Source organism: Carassius carassius, chromosome 2 (genome assembly GCF_963082965.1).
Source record: "Carassius carassius chromosome 2, fCarCar2.1, whole genome shotgun sequence".
Classification (NCBI taxonomy): domain Eukaryota; kingdom Metazoa; phylum Chordata; class Actinopteri; order Cypriniformes; family Cyprinidae; genus Carassius; species Carassius carassius.
Window position 1 is genome coordinate 35,301,498 of NC_081756.1, and position 21,600 is coordinate 35,323,097.

The window sequence follows — 21,600 nt, forward strand, 5'->3', positions numbered from 1 at the left end:
CAAATAAATGCTGTTCTTTTGAACTTTCCGTTCATCAAAAAGATTGTATGATGATGTCCACACAAAGGTTTCTTCAACTGTTTTAGACATTGATAAGAAATGTTTCTTGAGCTTCAAATCAGCATTATTCAAATTATTTCTGAGATATTGTGTGACTGAAGACTAGAATACCGGCTCCGTTATGTAAGGGATAATGTACATCCAGCTGGTTGTTCTTGCAGAATAGGCCCTGACAGGGTGATCAGGACCCCGTCGCAAAGCGTTGGAGTCTTGTATCAGCCTGAAGCCTACTTGTCACATAAGTAAATAATTAGATGCAAAATATTGATTTGAGTTGAAATATTTGAACGCAAAGCTTCTGTGAAGACAGCAGTTGCGAACAAGCAACAATACCAGATATGCGATACCAGGATGACATAATTAAACAATTGTACGCCATTTGAATCGAGTTTTAATATTTTCTAAGCTAAATAAATGCAAAGCTTCAGTTTCACTAAGATTGAATACAAATTTACAAGCAAATCATAAAAAAGTGAGAGGTATCAAAACAACTGACTACGAAGGAGAAAAGACAAAAAGAGTTTGAAACGGACTACAGTACTAAAGGGTTAAATCATTTTGAAACACTTCATAAATCAAGCCATTTAATTGTTGCATATGATATTATACCCAGTCCAAGGTGGCTTATGTTTACCCTCATAATATAAAATGGTGCATAACATCTGTGTCTTAATCATGTTTTAGTATTTTGTCATGAGACATTTGCAGAATGGTACAAACCTCACAATTCCCAATATCTGATCTCTTTGGGTTTCAGCACAATATAGCAGTCATAGACTTCAGGAGAGTGGCCAGTGAGTGCTGGAGGGAGATACCATTAGCTTACATAAAAGGCCCTACAGCATCATTATCCACAAGACAGAAATGTCAACAGATTACATCGCAAGTCTTATGATCAAGCACATTTTTTTTTATTTTTTCCCTTGTTCATGTGACAATTCTGTCCTATGGTAAAAGCAGAAAGAATGGAACATAAGCAGCAAATTCACTGTGAATTTGCACTGGATTCAAATCATTAAGTGGTCAAAATGTCATCATTAGAAAATCAGTTCCTGTCAATCACATTTACTCAATAAAAGGTTTAGAAGACATGATTCTGACCAACACATAAAGTTCAACCAATGCATACTTGGTAAAATGTTTGGGAATACTCAATGACCTTCATAAAGGTATTAAAAAAAATCTCTAGAAATGTCTGCATGAGATATATGAGTGTCATATGGTACAATTAAATGAGTAGTCTTCTTTTTCATCAGGCCTCTGATAGTTAACCAGGACTAGTTATGAATACAGAATACAGCCAGTGTACAGCATCAACTACCTTCACTGGCCTGATTCCTCAACCTGTTACAGTTTTTAAAATGTATAAAGTGCAACATGAACATAAATATACAAGGATAAATCTCATGAAATCTACCATGAAAGGCTCATATTTCAAAATCTAAAGGAAAAAAAAGAATTTGCACTGTAATATTAACATTCTTTGCAGTCACGATGTCATGCATTTCCCCCTCAAATTATCTTTACTGTCTATATAACGTTTCAAACTAAATTTAAGAACAGTCATTAAAAAAACAGAATAAACTTGCATTTTATGCAAAATATTATTTCCTTTTTTAGTTTAGGTTTGAAATATATTTTCATGAGATTCACCACAATTATTGCTGTACATTTATGTGCTCTATGAGGGTACTGATTATGCATTGACAGTGTAACAAGCAAGAAATATCATATTGATCTGTTGAGACTGAATGAACTTGATTCTCTAAAAGTACAATAAGCACAGAAGTAACCCTACACCAGGACACTTGCTTATTTGTTTTTCACCACTTTTTGTTTAGAAAATATATGAAAATAGTTGTTATGTAGTGCTTAGATTGATTTGGCCCCACCTCCAAATAGATACTACAGAAGAAAAGTACTTTCATTATGTTATGAAGCAGAAATAATATTCGACAATAAAAAACGGAGCTTATTTCATTTTGATGCTGTGTACACAACAGCACTGAGGAAATTCACGCAACAGTACTTTCTGTTTGGTCTGACAACTGAGTTTGTCCATGCCTCTGAATCACACAGATGACCTTCATTTGCTGAAGTAAGTCTCATAAGTGGTCAGTTTTTGTTGTGTAAACAGCCAGCAGTTCCTTTTATCAAGTCTTCATTATTTTTTTTTTCTTTTCTATTCAAAATAAAAGTAACTACAGACAGGTTGCAGGAAAGCTTCATGTCATGAGCACAACTATTTGGCTGTATTCAAATATGAAGGGTGAGCAAGAGAGCGAGTATGGAAATCTCCCTTGTAGTCACCATTAACTAGTGCGTCACCTGACTGTCACTCCGAATCCTCTCCCGCAGTTGCAGCATCGAGAGCGGCCAGGGCCTCTGCCACCATTGAGTCTGTGACGCTCACACAATCGATCTCTTTCCCTCTCTCTTGCTCTCCTCTCATGATCGAGGATTCTTCCTTTTCTCTGTCCTCTATCATGAGCTTTGTGTCTGCTGAGGAGAGGCTCGTACTGCTGGTGTGTATGTCCACAGACAGCACACTCTCCTCATCGGCCGTGTCCGGACTACCGGCCAGCCCGCTCTTCCTGTCCCCATCTTCATCCTCCTGTCCATAGGGATATCCTTCCGATCCCTCTGTCCCGTCTGTTATCCCTCTGCTGCCAAGCCCAGAGTCTCGAAATCGGTCTACTCGCAACAAAGACTGGTTCTGTATGGGTGAGTTGGTGTGTAAGGTGGGGGCGTCTTTTATGGGTGTCCCCTCGCTCTCGGGCTGGAGGATGTAAAGACTCGGGTCACTCTCTGCTGGGCTCGATAGGATCTGCTCGGCTGGAATGTTAGCATGGAGGCGGTTGATGTGGTTGTTGTCTATGTCGAGTTTGGTCGGACTGGGGTGGGTGCTGTATGCCAGGTTGTGGAAGCCCTGCTTCTTGTGAACGTGATCCACCTCCTCTGGGAATCTGTGAGATTGATACAGATAGCTGCTGGTGGGGTCCCGCTTCTGACCAGGAACTTCTACAGGAATTGAGGGGTCATGGATGTAACTGCAACAGAGAGGGGGTTGAGGAAAGGGTTTAATGAAATGAACTTCTGGTGGCCTTTTTAGTAGAAATAAATATTATAAGCTGGTTAAGATTCGAATAAAGGTCAAACCCAGACATATTACAAAAAAATGAAATAACACTATAGCAAAGCTAATGGTGGACCAATACATAAGCCTTGATGATATTTGCATTTTTTTTATTATCACAAAGTTTTTCTGTTTGACTGATAAGTGTCAGAACAAGACTTTTATTTTGTCCGCATTTAAGAATGCAAGTTCACACAGGAGCTCCCATTCCCATTCATATATATATATATATATATATATATATTACATTGATTTATTTTCATAATTACAAACAAATTGAATTTCAACAATTGTTATGCATGTTGTTTACAATAATTAAACAGTGTGATATTGTATTTTCCAGCATCATCACAAGCTTACAACAAGAATGGATAATCATCATATACTGTATATATCAGCATTATATTATTTATTGGCCACCCTGTTCTCTAATGATATCAGCATTGGCAATCAAATAATCACATTCAGTTCAACCACTAATCATTCAACCACTAAACACACTGATGTACATTTGTAAGCCCATCCAAATATATATTACCCTGCTTCCTTTTTTCCATTGGCTTTTGGATTACTCCAGAATTGTATTCATTTTTAAGTCTAAATACTATAGCCAGAGGAAAAAAGCTAAAGCTAGGCTAAACCAGGCTAAAGCTAGGTTTTTTTTTTCTTTTCTCCTCTCCCTCGCTCCAGTTTTTCACAAGTTCAATATTTCATATTTCATCAAGCACGGTGAGTAATGGCTTCTCCTTCTATTGTTATTTGCACCTCTTGTCACATGTACAGTTTATCTATCTCTGTCGCAGATGAGGGATTCACATGTGATAAATGCAGGGAAATAGTTAGGCATGATAGAGATTTCAGAATTAGAGACACGCATTCAAACTTTAATTGAGGACAGTAAGAATGTTAGGGCTCTAGATACGGCTTTATAACAACGTTTTCAGGATTTCTCAGAGGGCAGGCTTCAAGTATAACTCGTTTAAAGTAATGATGCTTCATATAACATTATCCAGAGAAACAAATGTTAATGATAAATCCCCTGTTATGTTTGTACTGGCTACTGTATACAGGCCACCAGGGCACTATACAGACTTTATTAAAAAGTTTTACATCCGGATTTTACATCCGAGTTAGTTCTGGATGCAGATAAAGTTTTAATAGTTGGTGATTTTAATATCCATGTTGATAATGAAAAAGATGCATTGGGATCAGCATTTATAGACATTCTGAACTCTATTGGGGTTAGACAACACGTTTCAGGACATACTCATTGTCGAAATCATACTCTAGATTTAATACTGTCACATGGAATTAATGTTGATAGTGTTGAAATTATGCAGCCAAGCGATGATATCTCAGATCATTATTTAGTTTAGTGCAAACTTCATATAGCCAAAATTGTAAATTCTACTTCTTGTTACAAGTATGGAAGAACCATCACTTCTACCACAAAAGATTGCTTTTTAAGTTATCTTCCTGATGTATCCAAATTCCTTAGCATATCCAAAACCTCAGAACAACTTGATGATGTAACAGAAACTATGGACTCTCTCTTTTCTAGCACTTTAAATACAGTTGCTCCTTTACGCTTAAGGAAGGTTAAGGAAACCAGTATGACACCATGGTATAATGAGCATACTCGCACCCTAAAGAGAGCAGCCCGAAAAATGGAGCGCAGCTGGAGGAAAACAAAACTAGAGGTATTTCGTATTGCTTCGCGGGAAAGTAACCTATCCTACAGAAAAGCATTAAAAATTGCTAGATCCGATTACTTTTCTTCTCTTTTAGAAGTGGGTACTCTTTTTCTCAAAGTGGGTATTCAAAGTTCTGCAACAGTTTCAGTGTCAAGTTTATAATCAATGCCACTGTGAAACCACTGCAAATTGTACCTTCTGTACTTTTTCCTTTAGATGATTTTGGAGCTTGGTAGCAGTGCAACTCATTGTAGCTGTATGTTGATGAAGCTGGCTTCAGTGTCAAAAAAGCAAACAAAAAAACACAGAGACAAGGAAGGAATGTGATTGCCCATCATGCTACAGTCAATGTCAGTGTCACAAATTCAACCACTGGTGTTGTGGTTCACAATGTTGTCTTGAGCACATACAACACTGAAAGGCTCCTACATATTTTAAACTCCCTTAATGAAATCCTGTCACCACAGATCAAATGAATCGAAATGTTGTAGTTTTTCTGGAACATTGTCCAATTTCACCATTTAGCACTGGTGTGAGAGTGGGTTGAACATCTCCCATGTTTCAGGATGGTGTTCCTTCCACCATATTCTCCTTTCCTCCTTTCCATCATTTAGATGAAGAGTACTTCTCCTCTTGAAAATGAAAAGTGTATGATCACAGTCCTTACAACCAAAAAAAAAAAAAGTCTTCTTCAAGCAGAGATTTACATTATTTTGAATAATTTTAGTTTTTCCATGACTGACTTCAGATTCAGTCACAAGCCCCCCCAAAAAACAAACAAACAAAACAAAAACATGTAAAATCTAAATGTGGTTGGACTATTTCTGCCAAAACTCTTCTGTATAACAATCTGCAATAAACAAATAATATTCAAAAGTCTGTAAACAAACAAACCAGCATTCCTAATCTCCATCTATATAAATTCCTTCTGGTTGTCAATTTCATCATAATTTATAAAATGTAAAATGCTGTTTCTCTTTTGGATTCTACTGGAAACTGATGTGCACAGGACATTTGAATGCACTCATAATTTGCATAGCACAGGCAAAGGCCCTTCCTGACGAAAGCACAACCAGTGTAGCGAAACCACATTTGAAATGACAAACAGGTCTAGCAGTGATAACATCATATTGTGTCTTCTTTCCTCTTTCAGGGGTATTTTTTCAACTCAACAACTCAGCACAATATTTAGATTTCTATATTTACACCAAATTACACAACAAACAGGTATTAAATAAAGAAAGTGTGAATCCAACATAAGAATGAGAGACACAAATCCCAGCTTGTGTGTGTTTGTATGTGTGTCAAAAAGAGCCTGATGTATTTATGTCAGACACTTCCTGCTGAGATCCTTCTATTTTTCACTCCCCTTTTCTACTGAAAATCAACATGCATGGAAAGAGAGAGCCAGGTTATTCAGTCAATTTCAGCCTCAGGTGTTCATGTACCTTATCTGTCTGTCCTTTGTACGTCACCTCTGTCATATTCCGAACAATTAGTGAATTTCATACAATGTATTACATGAGATGATTTTCATTAGCTTCATTATAAATTCTCTACGTTTAAGCATCTATGTTGACATCCATTCCCTCTCTACCTGGCAGGATGAGAAATTTTACCCCTAGTAAACATCGTCCCTATTAAACAACACATACTGCCTAGCAATGCAAGGCATTTTTGCCTGGTAAAAGTTGCAACAGAGTAGAATGCTAATGTTTATTAGCAGCAGGATCTGACATAATCCAAGAAAAGCCTGGGAACTCACATTCTATTCACCCTGAACAGGTGCTCGGATTATATACTGTTCCTGGGGGAATGTGTTTGAAAATGTGTAGTTTTTCAGCTTACATTGCCCACAACCCTTTGTGCAACGTAAAAAGGAGGTTTTGTGATGTCTGAATATTACTTCAAGGGTTCCTGAAGGGCCTCCTCTCTTTAGATATTTACCCAGGTCCAAATACCTGATGTTTCTTGTTATTGTGAAGACCTCGGCTGCGTTTACACTTGGCATTAACGTGCGATCACCATGATCCGATCAAGCAGATTGGATCATCAGTCAATCAGAGAACGGCACGTTTTTCATTTGGCAACATCAACTGACTTTTCTATCTGGATAACTGATCGTATCTGTCTTTCCTGCGCAATATTTAAATAAGTCTACAGAGAATGGCCTGGTGCAAAGTCAACCTTTGCTGTGTGGTGGGTTTTCTTTTGAAAAGCATTTTCAGTCGCGGTACATTTTAGAAGTCAAAGAGAAGTTTAGGAGGTCTCATTAGCGCTCCACACAGGTGTCCTCCGTCTTTTTTTCTGACAGTTTGCGAGAGAGGGGCCGTTGTTTTGCATGATGTCGACCTGTAAATGCAGACACGATGACTGAATTGCATTTACATTACACTGAGATCATAATGCGTCCTTGACTACCTCTGGACCAGGACATGCTGATCGGATAACATTCCAATCGGAAGTGCGTTTACATTTGTGTGGACAACATCCTGATATAGGTTGCATGTTAATGCCAAGTGTAAACACAGATCTTGATTATCTGGTTCACGTGTGTTTGATTAGGGTTACGGCTAAATTCTGCAAGATTTGTTGGAGCAGGATTGGACACACTTGCAAGTAGGTAAAATGGAGCCTTTCTTACTAATCACTCAGAATTATGTACTTTTTCCTCATCACCAGTAGATATAAATTAAAATGTGTGGGTGTTGTTCAGCAGATTTGCCACAAAGCCAATCAGACTACACACTAATGTTAAATGCCAAAAGAAAGCATGTATTTGTAGAATGTGCACGAGGCAATTCTTAGAGCTCAAACTAAGCCCAGAAATGTGACATTCTGAGCAATTAAAGGGCAGTTTGAGAGTGTGAAAAAAAAATTCCCTGCACCACAACAACCCACACAAATATCGAAGTGAAAGATACAAACTAAAATCAAATGTCTATTGACAGAGATCAGAGCAGTCCTGGCAGACTGAATCACAACCAAAAACTGATCCAAGGTCAGTTTTAGAGAGACTGCAGTCTGACTGTGCTGTTGAACAACATCAGTTATGTGAGAAATATCTAGGATCTTCAAGAAAGAATACTTGAGAATAAAGAATTTCTACTATTTATACTTTCCGTCTTACCTTTTTATCATCCTACAGCAACTGCAACCCATCTGGAAAGTTGTGTAGAAAGCCTGTGGAAAGGCAAAACAGGTTAGAGATACCATGTAGAATATTCTGTGGAATGAAATGTTGAAATAAACAAGTTACATTTATTAAAAAAGGTATTTTAAGAATCCAGAGCTGGGCTGCTGAATCAGTCCTTAGGAGAGTGAATTAAACAAAAGACTATTCAGTAACTGTGCTAATTCTTCACCTCAGCTGTTGGAACATGCGTATGTGATCACGGTTATATCTGTGTAAACAGACGGGAACTGAGAAACTCAAAGAAATCTTATACTCAAGCATAAACCATGTTTGCCAACAATTGTGAACCATTGCAGACCATCTTTACAAGTGGACCTTGGTACATTTCACTTGTGCATACCAATCGAATTAACCAAAACTTGGGTCAGGGTTTTTTTTTTTTCATCATCTCAAGACAGCACACTCAATGTCAGACAGGCAGAGAAGTGTTCTGATTGGTTAATGTGTTCAGATTCTCTTGTGCTGTTAACAAAGACACAGGCATGATCTATCAGAACAGCTATTTCAATATCTGCCAGGCCTTAGAGACATTTTATTTGGTATCCAATTGACATGGCATATGGGGTTAACTTGACATATGCAATTTTCAGGTATGTGGCTTCAGGACACAAGGACAGTCACAAGTGTTTGTGACATTCTGGATTACACCTCACAGTGGCTATTCAAATAAAATGTCATTAATACATCCTTATTTTGTGAATAGCAACAAAGATGGATTGACCTTTCCACGGTCTGTCATGCCATTCCAGGCTTTGGCATTTCTTGTGCTCTTTTTATGAGCAAGTAGCCTTGTAAATAATTTATGGTTATGTCTGAGTAAAGATCCATCTAATAGGACAAAGACACTCCCAGACTCCCTCTATTTCTCCTGAGACAGAAAGCAGCAAGGAAAACAGTCGCCTCACGTGTCCCAATGTGTTAGAGACTAACAAACATATAAAGCTAAAAGAGTAATGCAGGAGAAACCAGTTTAATTACAATGTGGAGATCACTTGCATCAGTGTTCTTTTGATATGCTTTTATTTCAGTTTTAGTAATTGTGTGATTTTGTCATTTTATTAGTTTATGCTTTTTATTATTTCTAATTAGTTCCATTTCAGAAATTTCAGTACTTACTGTAAACTTAACCATTATTTTGCAAGGCAACATTTCTAATTTTCCTTTAGTTAGTCTATTTTTTTATGGAATATTTATATATATATATATTTTATTTCAACTAATAATATTAACCATATTATTTTGTAATACTTTGAATTTTAGTTAATAGTATTGATTTACACAACATTACCAAATAACTTTGTCTATCAAGGGTAAAAAAAATTATCTGAACCAGAATTAAATGCAATTAAATATTTAGAGTTTAGTTTTAAGGAAGCAAGAACTACCTACGTCATTCATTCTTGGCAATACATGTGCTTGAAACTTAGACAAATAAGAGAAAATGTAACAAGTATATCAAGTTTGGAAATGTTTGTTGTTTAGGTTTACTCACAAGCTAGTCTCTGTGACAGAAAAGCAAATGGTTTAACAAGTGGAAAAATCCAAAACACACTGCATTTAGACTAGACAACAACATACACTCAAAATACATGCCAACAAACCCTCTTTTAGTTATTTTTAGTCTATATGATGTCTGTATGTAAAATAAATAAAAATGTATTGTCTGATTCAATAAATATACAAAATATTTACAAAATTTGGAATAGATTTATACAAAATTAATCCTAAAACTCAGTTTCTTGTGTGGTTAATCTATAATGTGAAAACACAATTGTATTCAGAATATAAGAAGTCATGTTTACTTCATGCAATAAGAATTTTTTTTTTTACTTTTAATGATCCATTACAAACATATTTCCAATCTTGCAGTGGGAGTCCAAAATCTTTCTGTTCGTCGATCACCCGCGGCGTCTTCAGGAATTGTTATTGGTTTGATTCTCTCAAGTCTGCATTCGATGCATCCTCGATATTAAGAACTCATCCAGGCCCTTTCTTGCATCCTCTGTCTTTAAGTTCCTTTTCAGGTCTTAGAGTATCTAATAATGAACTGATGACCGGAATCAGGTATGTATAAATAAGGAGTAATAAAACATGTGCGGGGGCTCCACTTAAACTTCCAGATTTAGTATTTTAAATTAAACTTATTTCAGGTTAGCTTCGGTGCCATCTTATTTCAGTTTAATGTAGTTTTTTAAATTTTTTTATTTATTAGTTTCTTATTTTACTTCAGTTTTATTTCAGTTAATGAAACTTAAGGGGTAATTTGCTGCTTGAAAAAAAAAATCTAAAATAATTAATAAATTTGAAACTGGAGCTATACGTGACTAGAGAAAACAGAAAAATGGGCTGTGGTGTTCCATTTTGCCAAAACTTCAACACCCATAATGCAATTCTGATTTTGTCACCGCCCCTTTGTCAATCCAATGGTCCATGTGAGGGAATACAAAGATGTGTACGTTTGAGCCGTAGTTTTTATCAAAAACCCTGGAACTGGAAAAAGCTTGCAGGATGACACAAAATGGTGCATTTTGCACAATCTGATGGACTTCTACTGACAAACAGTCAGTCATATCTGGGTGCAGGGTGAAGAAAGAGTATACATTGTTAATTTACAGTGGGTATAGAAAATACCCCCCCCCCCCCCACACACACACACAAAACAGAATCACTGATTTGGAAAATTATTAAAAATGGCTTGTAAACTCAATCAGGTGTAGCTAATCAACTTCTCAGTGGGACACAAAGCCATTTGACTTTCAACCATGATCATCTGCGGTCATTTTGATTAGCTCAGCATGAAAAGAGCTTTCATGGAGAATTTCATTTATTAGTAGTGCAACTGAAGCACACAGTCAACTATGGGCACCAATCAAAAGATATCTGGGATAAAGTTGTGGACAGGCACAAGTCAGGAGATGGATACAAAAACATTTCAATGGCTTTATCAATGCCTAGAAGCACCATGAACTCTAATATTAAGAAGTGGAAGGTGTTTGGTAGAACACAGGCCCTCCCTGGATCAGGACTTCTCTCCAAACTGCATGAAACAGCCTGGAGGAAACTGGCCAGAGAGGCGACCAAGAGGCAACTCTGAAGCAGTTGCAAGAATTAATGACAAAGAATGCTCACTGTGTGCACGTAACAACAATATCACAAATTCTCCACAGGTGTGGCTTGAATGGGAGGTTTGCAAGAAAAAAGCCACTCCTCTAGAAAGGCCACATGCAGTCAGACTGAGCTTTGCCAAATCACACCTTGAAGATTCTGAGGAAGATGAGACTAAATTTTAATTATTTGCCTCAACATCAAACGATAAATCCAATACAGCTCAGCATCCAAATAACAGCATTCCTCCAGTAAAGCATGGAGGTGGTAATATCCTGTTGTGAAGAGAGGGGTGGGGCCGAGAGCCATGGGAATGGAGCGAGGCTGATGGAATGAATGATAATGAGCAACACCTGCACCACTCATCATCTTGAGTCCCACAGAGGAGCTCCGGAAGGATAAATGGGGAAGTAACGACAGTAAAGGACAAGAGAGGACCAGGCCTGAACTATTTATGTTCTTTTGGTTCTGTTTGTGCGCGGCAGTCATCTGTGAAGAACTATCACACTATTTTCAGTTTTGTGTTTATTTTGTTATTAAAGTTATGTTTAAATGTTCGCCGGTTCCTGCCTCCTTCTTCCCTTAACTACGAACTTTGCTACACCTGTTATGAGGGTGTTTCTCTGCAGCAGGGACTAGAGCACTTGTCAGGATAGAAGAAAAAATACAGTCAAATTCTTGTGAAAATCTGCTGCCCTCTGCCAGAAAGTTGTCAATACCTTCCAACATGACAATGACCCAAAGCACACAGCAAAACTGAGCACACAGTGGTTGAAGGAGAAGAAGGTGAATGTCTTTGCATGGCCTAGTCAGAGCCCAGACTTAAACCCCACTGAAAATCTGCGACTTGAAGACTGTAGTCCACAAACAGTCACCATCAAATTTAATTGAACTTGAGCAGTTCTGCAAAGAAGGTGGGCAAATAATACAAAGTCTATATGTGCAAATTTAGTAGAGACAAATCCCAACACACTAAAGGCTGTAAATAAAGCAAAAGATGGTTCAACAAAAATAATGATTCTTTTTCTCAGTGATTGTTTTTTTTTATTTTCATTTTTTATTTTTTCTGAAATGTTGATGTTATATATTTCACTTGGATGTTATAAGTTGCACTGAGTAAATACAGATGAATAAAACAAAAACTGTGTCCGTCTTCAGTTCAGGCATTAAAGAAACAACAATTAAAGGGGGAGATTCTTTTCTATACCCACTGAACATATTTCTAAATTAAAACTGCCAAACTTATTCTTTAAATCTACAGTGAATTCCATCACTAACCATGGATTTACAAAACACATTACAGTTTTAACTGAACAGTCTCAACAAAGATAACCAGAAGATTAACAGATTGCAAGAGAATTTGATATGAAGTTAAAATGAATGGCATATCCAGGACTCTATATCGAAATAATTGAAATGTTCCATTTGGAGAAAGGTGATTCCTGGAGAGATTACTGGACATTGCGGGCTGAAACTGAGGCAGATTGAAATCCGAGCTATACTGCAGACATTTCGCCATTGGAATAAATTGGAGAAAGGAATTTCTCATCACTATAGAATTTGTGCCCTCCAGCTCAGCTTTCTGGCCTGCACTTTGAAAGTGACAAATGCTTAATCTCCTGCAACAAAATGAAGGGGCTTTTCCATTTCTCAGCCCTTAACCTACTCAAGACACACACACACACACACACACACACACACACACACACACACATATACGCATACATAAGGCGCTAGCATTAAATCATAGACTTATGTATTTAAGCTCAAAGGCAGACACACGGTATTACTGATCTATGCACACACACACACACACACACACACACACACACACACACACACACACACACACACACACACACACACACACACACACACACACACACACACACTTTTTAGAAGGTGCCTTACTCTGAGCATTACTGAAATGTTTAAATTCCTTCAACTGGTTCAGTTGCAGTGTGTGTGCCAACACAAACCTACACACATGCAGCGGCACTTCCACAGCCAAGATAAACAAACGCACAAGCCACCAATGGTTCATTTCCTTTTCATTTGTTGAGAACAAAGTGAAGCAAACAGCTATACTGGTGTAGACCAGTGTCAAGAGATAATTAGAGCTATCAATGACCAGCTGATTTCACTTAATCACACACTGCTCTGAGGCACTGAAATCTTCTCAGACACTTGTAAAACGTTGCCACCTTCCTGTTTTCTTTTTAGTACTGCTTCATAGAAATGAGCATATAATTGGATGTTTGACCTTTCCACAATCACACTAGTTTAATTTGTCTACTATAAATGTGTACATAGCCTACATGCATCACCCAAGAATTCTCTCACTATTTTCAATTTGTCTGAAAGTGATAAACATTTTCTCCCTAGTTTTATTTCCACCACATATTAAATTATATTTTGTTTAATGATATTTTAACTAAATGACATTTCAAACATTCTTGTTGGAACAAAATAACGAACTCTTTCTTGCTAAAGCTAATTTAATAGCTAGAATTTCATGAATCCTACATCAACACAATGGAATAATATTTCCTTTTTTTCTTGATTGACGATGCACAATTGATTCATATTTTTAATCATGTCTCATATTTCACTGACACTGTGTACTCCTTGATAACCAAGTACACTAACTTTTGCCAAAGCATTATTGGGGCAAGATGGAAATTACAGTCAGGCGACAAAATGTATATAAAAAATGGTAACACCTTATTTTAAAGAGCAATTATCTCTATTAACTGCTTGCATATTACTAGCATATTGGATGTTTAATAGTATTCATAACTACCTTACGAACTATTAATAAGCAGCAAATTAGGAGTTTGAGGCAAAAGTTGTACTTACTAGTTAGTTAGTTACCAGTAAGAACTGGACCTTAAATACAATAATTTCACTTATTTCACTTTGTTTAGATCATCATAGTTTTAAACATTATGTACACATATTGTTAGCAAAAAATCTTATTTTTATGAAAGTATAATGAAAGTATAATTGTATATTGCATATTTACATTGAATTGTATATATATTGATTTGTTGATTTAAAAATATGAGACAAAAAAGTATTTACCTTAAATGCACACAATAAATAGTTAAAGTGTGGATGCATTTAATATACCAGTGTTGAGGAAGCTGATCTCTGTTGTGGCAGTAAATCAGTTACGTTTATTAGTCTAAAATCCTGGTTTATGTTATGAGTCAAAACATTAGACATCTATCTATATTCAAAGACAGGAAAGAGATTAACTTATGCTTCCACAAATCAAAGGCACACACAATTCTGGGTCATTTACAAGGATTTAAATTTAGATATACTCCTCTGGGGTAATGGTTTACTCTTAAACACATATTTTTTTTGTCAATGTTTCACAAAGTGCACTGACTAATACACAAATAGAGAGAGACAGAGAGAAAGAGAGAGCAAGTGAGAGAAAGATTTTTTGATTTTTTTTAGAGAAAGACAGAGAGATGATAAAGGATATTAGGTAATTTACCAGTATACTGTGTGTGTGTGTGAGTATTGGATGATGTGTGTGATGTGGTCTTGTACAGGTGGAGGGTTACTACATAAAGGGATCACATTCATGAAGGTGTGGTTTAAACAAGTGGGAAAACTGGTTTACTGGCATTTCTTCTCAGCATGTTATGCTCCTCTTCATTTATATTTATGCCGTAAGGAATCAGTATGAAATTGACACATGAAATTGACAAGGAACATTAACAAGAAAAATGAAAAATCCATCACAACACTGGACACATTTAAAAGTGCAATTTGAGTTAACATTTCCTTGTCTATATCTTTATTTAGTTGATTTTATTTAGCTTATCTGAGTATCTAATGACAAACTCCATTTTTGGACCAGGTATACATCACATCCATGTTAAATATAAATGTGTTCAAAGCTCTTATGGGCTTGTTGCCCTGGACACTGTTGCCATGGCCTCATTACCAGATGACCAGTGTATACAGAATCAGCCCTCTTGAGAATGTTCACATATCATCACTTAATAAAGCGCTAAATATACAAAACTCAGAGGCACTGCCTGATTTTATTCAGCCATTTCATTTTGTGATTTTGGCTCATGTGTTAGTTTATCAAATGAGTCACAAAAGAGAGTTTTTCTTTGTGGAGTATTTAGTTATTTGCAGGGCAACATCTAGCCCTTAAATGCTACTTTCTTGTACACAAATACCTATTGTCTTATATCTGATAAAAAATATCATGTACATAAATCAAGTTAACTACCAAGCACTACCAGGCACACAAAAAACGTGTAGCCATTACCTTAAGGAGTAATTTCTACCTTATCTGAACCTTGAAAATTACTTTTAGATTGATGCATAATAAATAATGTTTCTGGTTTGAATAAAACAAGTGAATTAATATTTTACCAAATTTTACCAAACTTTCTACAGTGAGAGAACAATATTGTTTTTTTTTTTTGTTTTTTTTTTTTAAGGTTATGGTTAGGGCACAATAAATTGCATTTTATATATATACTGAACATGTTTTTGATTGCTTGCACACTACAAACCTTAAGTTTCATATATCCGTTTGAAAAAAGTGAACTTTATGTGTGTCACAATCTCTAGCTACAGTGCCAATGAACTCCACCCCCGCCACCTCTTGCCATGCTTACAGACTACATTCCCCATAATCCTTTGCCTGGACTAATAATCACTTATGGTGCGTTCAAGTCCTCCTGGAAAGTTTGTACGCACTAGGGGGGAAGTCGTGCTTACGATGGCATGTGCGTTCAAGTCACTTTCGTCGGAGCAAGATGGCGGAGTACTTTCTCTTAATTAAAAACACAAAAATACAGCAATGTTCCTAAACTATTGTTCTAGAAAATGAAGAACAAAGAAATGTGCACTAGGTATACTTAGTTTTTTAATGTTTTAAATTAATTTATGAAGCCGCTGTCAACTTTATTGTTACAAGTTGCATTGTTATATTATAATGCCATCATATTATGCATCGTCGATTAACTTACTGCGCTGTAAATAGAAAAGCCTGACAATATTACAGCTAAATACCTTTAAGTATTGCATATTCCGCCATGTTAATCACTAACACACCCAACTTGACAGATCGGGCTTAAAAAAAATCCCGAGCTCCCCACTGGTATGGTATTTACGATATTGTGGTGGCGTTCATGTGCATTCAACTCGTAAATACGATCTATACGAGATGACTTGAACGCACCATTATTGCATTCACCTGTGTCTTGTTACCTCCATCAATCACACTACAAAGGTTGCATTCATCCACGTACACTTCGCTGATTATTGATAGCCTATTACATCTTTGTGTTTCCCCTTCCTTGTTCCTTGTTGTCTTGCCTTGCCTTGCCTTGCCATGGACTGTTTACCCTGGAATATTATTGTTTGCTGCCTGCCCTGACTATTGCTTGTCTTTTGGATTACTCTTTTGTCTCTTCCTGGATTATACCAGTTTGCTGTTGATTGACCCTGCCTGTTTTGACCACTCTTTTAAATAAAGCCTGCACTTGGATCCTCAACCCTGTTGTCATGCTTCCCACGTTACAATGTGCACCAAGAAATGAGAACAGGCTGAGATGCACATTTAAAAAAAAAAAAAATTAAGTGTTTGAAGTGTTCAAAGTGTTTCATATGCTGTTATTTTTTGTTTTTGAAAGTCTCTTAGACCCATCAAGGCTGCATTTATTTGATAAAAACAACAACAACAAACAACAACAACAAAAAAACATTTAAAATAGTAATATTTAAAATATATAATTTAAAATATTTAAATATATTTTAAAATGTAATTTATTCCTATAATGGCAATGGTGAATTTTCAGCAGCCATTACTGAAGTCATTAGGGATTAGGGATGTTGCATCATTAGATGGACTACAAATGAAGTCTATACAACACTAGCGATCACAATCAAGATCCGTAGTCATTACATCACACAAGGCCCTGGGTGTATCACAACATCTTTTATTTTTTGGGGGGTGGGTTTGTAAAACTATTACTGTTAAATGTGCTGCCCTTTAAACGGAGTCATGATTATAAAGTGGGAAATGGCTAAAGGGAAAGAGATGGAGAGATTAAAACTAAATAGTGAACCATGGAAATAGGTGCTGCTTTGTGCTACATAACGTCATGCTCAGATGTACAATATAGGCTAGTCTGTGTACACACTAGTGTGTAAATATCAAGGTAAAATGTCGGAGCCTGACAGAGCTTTAGGCCCAGTGGACCTTTTGTAGGGCACCTCAGACCACACCTTACCCAGATCAGCAGACCTTGCTCAAAAGTAAACAATAAGTCTGACAGTAAACACCTAGACAAACTGCCGCAGCCCCCCTCACAGCTACTGTATACAGTAACACAAACTGAGACTGACTACCTGGCAAAGTCTAGATTGGATTTTACAATGTGAAAGGTACACACAAATAACAAAACATTATTAGGAGCTGTTAGTTTAACAAAGTGTTCAAAGTGTCTGCTACTTTTTGTTTTTGAAAGTCTCTTAGGCTCACCAAGGCTGCATTTATTTGATAAAAAAAAGAAAAAAATTAAAATAGTAATATTTGAAGAATTTTTAAATATATTTTAAATTTTAATTTATTCCTATAATGGCAATGGTGAATTTTCAGTAGCCATTACTGCATTACTGCAGTGATTTGGTGCTCAAGAAAAATATCTTATTATTATCAATGTTGAAAACATGTTCTTAATATTTTTGTGGAAACCCAGATATTTTTCTGTGTTTGTACATATTGCTACAAGTGTGACTGCATCATACAATAATTGCTGTTAATTATGTTCTTCGTCTGACTGACTACGTCTTGTATAAATTTTTCGGAAAAATCCTGTCATACTGTACGTGCACAAACCTTTTACAAACTACAGTTACACACCTTAACATTTCTTCTGCCTTCAGTTCATAGTAAAAGTAATGGTTTTAACCACATTTAAAATTATACAAATGATAACCAAACTCCAGCACATATTAATTACTTGTGTTGTTCAACTCACATTCCTAAAACAAAGCAGTGATATTACCAGAAAGAGAGATTTAAGCAACTATTCCATGTTGCTTGAAACCCATCTTTTTTTCCTTTTTTTTTTTTTTTTTTTTTACCATTAAAGGGTTACTCCTCCTAAAATAAAAATGTTGTCATTAATCACTTACCCCCATGTTGATGCAAACCCGTACATCTCAGATTTGCCAAAATGTCGCTAAGCTGATTTGGAGAGACACAGAGAAGAGGAATTGTTGAATAAAATCGTTTTTTTTTCTTTTCTTTTTTTTTTCTTTGTGTACAAAAAGTAAAAGTAACGTTACGGTTGAAACAGTGATGCAGATGGACTATTCTGACGATGCTTTTCATACTTTTCTGAACCTTGACACTGTTATTTACTTGGCAGTCTATGGAACAGTCTCAAGTCTATCAGTTTTTATCCAAAATATCTTAAATTGTGTTCTGAAGACGAACGAAGCTTTTACAGGTTTGGAACGACATGGGGATACGTGAATAATGACAAAATTTTCATTTTGGGATGGAGTATCCCTTTAAAAGAGAAATTCTGAAGAATGCTCCGGTTGTTTATGATCATACAATGACAATGGTGACTCAAAAGAGAAGCGACATTTATGATCCAATAATTCAGTCAGTCATTAATAGCTCACTGAATTGGAATATTTTCAGTAAATAACATCATAAAATTTGAATCTGTCCTTCACACAAAGCTACCTCATGGCTTCAGCAGACAAAATCTCATGGGCAACTTTTTTCATCATGCTTCTGTTTCCTATTTTAAGCTTACATAGTCACCGATCACTGTAATTGCATAAAAACGTTAAATTAATTTTTAAAATGTTACCGACTTCCAACCTTTTCCATTTGTGTTCTACAGAAGAAAAGTCATATGTGGTGAGATGACAGAATTTTTATTCTGAGGTAAACTATCCAGCACACAATTACACCGTTTACTGCAACACATCCATTTCACAAGGCAAAAAGTGTTTCTTCTGCAGTCACAGTACAAGAACAGGCAGAAGATGACAGAATTTTTATTCTGAGGTAAACTATCCAGCACACAATTACACCGTTTACTGCAACACATCCATTTCACAAGGCAAAACTGTGTTTCTTCTGCAGTCACAGTACAAGAACAGGCTTCAACCACCAATAATAAATAATAACTAAACTTCAGGTAATCTATCTGACTCATTATGTTAACTCCCTCATATTACAGGAAAAATGAACAGTTTTAGTGCCAAAAGATAGTTTTAGTGGCAATAAAGTAGACTTGATCTACTGTTTATCTTTTAAAGATGAATCTTTATATCGCCCAAATGTTCAGTCCGCCTGTATTGAGCTTTGCGCAAAAGGTGCGAGAAAAAACTTGAGCTCTTACATGATGTAGCGCGTGAAGAGAAAGCCTTTACCTGTTAGACTGAGGATGAATGTATGGCAGTTCTTTGCCAGAGGGGCTACAATTTCATCAATAACTCCAGCGTTCATTTATTTTCCCAATTTGTATATCCTAACATATTTCAACAGAAGCGATCCCAAAAAACAGTGTCCCAAAAAACTTCTTCCATGACCAGAAGACGTCGCACGCACATCGCAGCCGCTTCCTCCACCTTCCTTGTGTTTATTTTCCCTCTTGTGTTACTTCTTCCGAGTAAGGGAAGGTCCCCCGTGACTCCGCTCTGCCGTGCCTCCTCCACAAGTCCATTTGAATTTCAGATGGCAGTCCAAAGAAGTTCCTGTGCTCTCCACGGTAATGATCAAACCATGTGACGAGGGATCAGGAAAACTCAGCGGACTGGGAAACACAGTTTAAACCGCTGGCACACAGGGAAATAAGGACCGTCATGCAGTCTAATGAGGTGCTAGATAGGCTGGGCAGGTGCATTCAACTAGCCTCAACAAAACAAAAACAAAACAACTATTCATATATTAATTTATTGCAATAACATTTCGTGCAAAAGTTAACTTATTTAAAAAGGTATTACTGTTTTACTTTATCTCATCATTCCCTCCATTATCTACTTTTGCTCACAGTGCTTGCTTAATGAGTGTGTGAAGCCATGAGGTAAGCAACAATCTGATCAACTATAGTTGTATTTGTTGTGATAAGTGATCTTCTCACCTTTGAATGCCAGCTGAAGGTGACAGTAGGATATCTTTGTGTGACTGTCAATGGAAGCTTCATGTAAAGGAGTGACAAGTTCATTTCTGAGTATCTATTTCAAGTCAAAACATCTTTGCTGTTTTTTTCTCAGGTGGTGGTGTTTGTTTTTGTACCTACGTAACAACAAAAATGACTTGTGAGAATATTTGAAATGGTGCTTTCTATTTAGGATACCCATAAATCGGCTAAATCATATTTTACATTAAATCTAGTGATCTTTTTCAGTGATCATTTCAGATTTAGGAGATAGAAGATACTACCTTTTCAGTATAACAACAGAAGTCAATGGAAAGTCCACACTATGGTAGAAAAACATAAGCTATGTAGATTTGTACGTGTATTCTTGGTGGCCCTTTTCCTTGATTTATTTATTTAAATTTTATAATGTCCCTGGCTTAGTCTAGTAGTGTCTGTATTAGCTTAGAAGGTATGGTAACACTTTATTGTAGGGTCTCTTAACTAGTTGATTATTAGCATGCATATTACTAGAATATTAGCCATTCATTAGTACTTATTAAGCACATATTAATGCCTTATTATAAATTACCTTATTCTTCATCCCCAATACTACCCTATACATAAACTTAACAACTACCATACTAATTATTAATAAGAAGAAAATTTAGAATTTATTGAGGGAATAGTTAAAAGTGAATAAGTGTTCCATATTCTAAAGTGTTACCAAGGTATTATTTAAAAGCAAAAGATATGTTAATGTGTCCACCACTGCTACATACAGCTTATATCTGGAAGGACCTGTTTTTCCTTTTGTGGGAAATTTATTTAATATGTTGGAATTTTTTCAGCAGTTTTAATTTGAGTATACACAACACTTCTGGCTATATTGAAAATAATACTGTACATTAAAACACAGGTTTGATTATCATTCAAAATAACGTCCATGTGACTATGGTGCATAGTGAGGATGACAACAGGACACACATTTTCACTCTCTTACATGGGTGTTTATTGTTTTTGCCTCGATCCTCTACCCAAAGACTGTTAATCTTTCCACTTATGTACTTACGAGATTGAGTTACATCTCTTTATTTATTTATTTTTTATTAAAGATATCCTTTGAGCCAATGAACTGTATACTGTAGATTCTAATTAGTTAAAGAGTTCATGAAAATTTTAGATGATGATCATTTCATTTGCAAAATAGTTTTTACTTCTTTTCAAATTGTCAGTTGGTCATGATTTACGTATTTTAGC

The 21,600-nt window shown here is 36.2% G+C and overlaps 1 protein-coding gene across 1 annotated transcript; it reads right to left on the minus strand.

The window, feature by feature from the left end:
- Positions 1-1,603: 1,603 nt before the first annotated feature.
- Positions 1,604-20,028, minus strand: LOC132097957 (uncharacterized). The gene is made up of 3 exons (XM_059503994.1): positions 19,634-20,028; positions 8,021-8,073; positions 1,604-3,110 (listed from the first exon to the last, which is right to left on the minus strand). Exons 2-3 carry the CDS (start codon positions 8,050-8,052, stop codon positions 2,396-2,398), a joined length of 747 nt encoding a protein of 248 aa, XP_059359977.1. The 5' UTR covers positions 8,053-8,073; positions 19,634-20,028; the 3' UTR covers positions 1,604-2,395.
- Between the last annotated feature and the right edge of the window lie 1,572 nt (positions 20,029-21,600).

Excerpts from the sequence above, each read along its gene's own strand:
- LOC132097957 (XM_059503994.1), bottom strand. The coding sequence starts at position 8,052 with ATGGGTTGCAGTTGCTGTAGGATGATAAAAAG. Across the intron at positions 3,111-8,020 it reads TGCTGTAGGATGATAAAAAG|TTACATCCATGACCCCTCAA; the intron begins GTAAGACGGAAA and ends TCTCTGTTGCAG.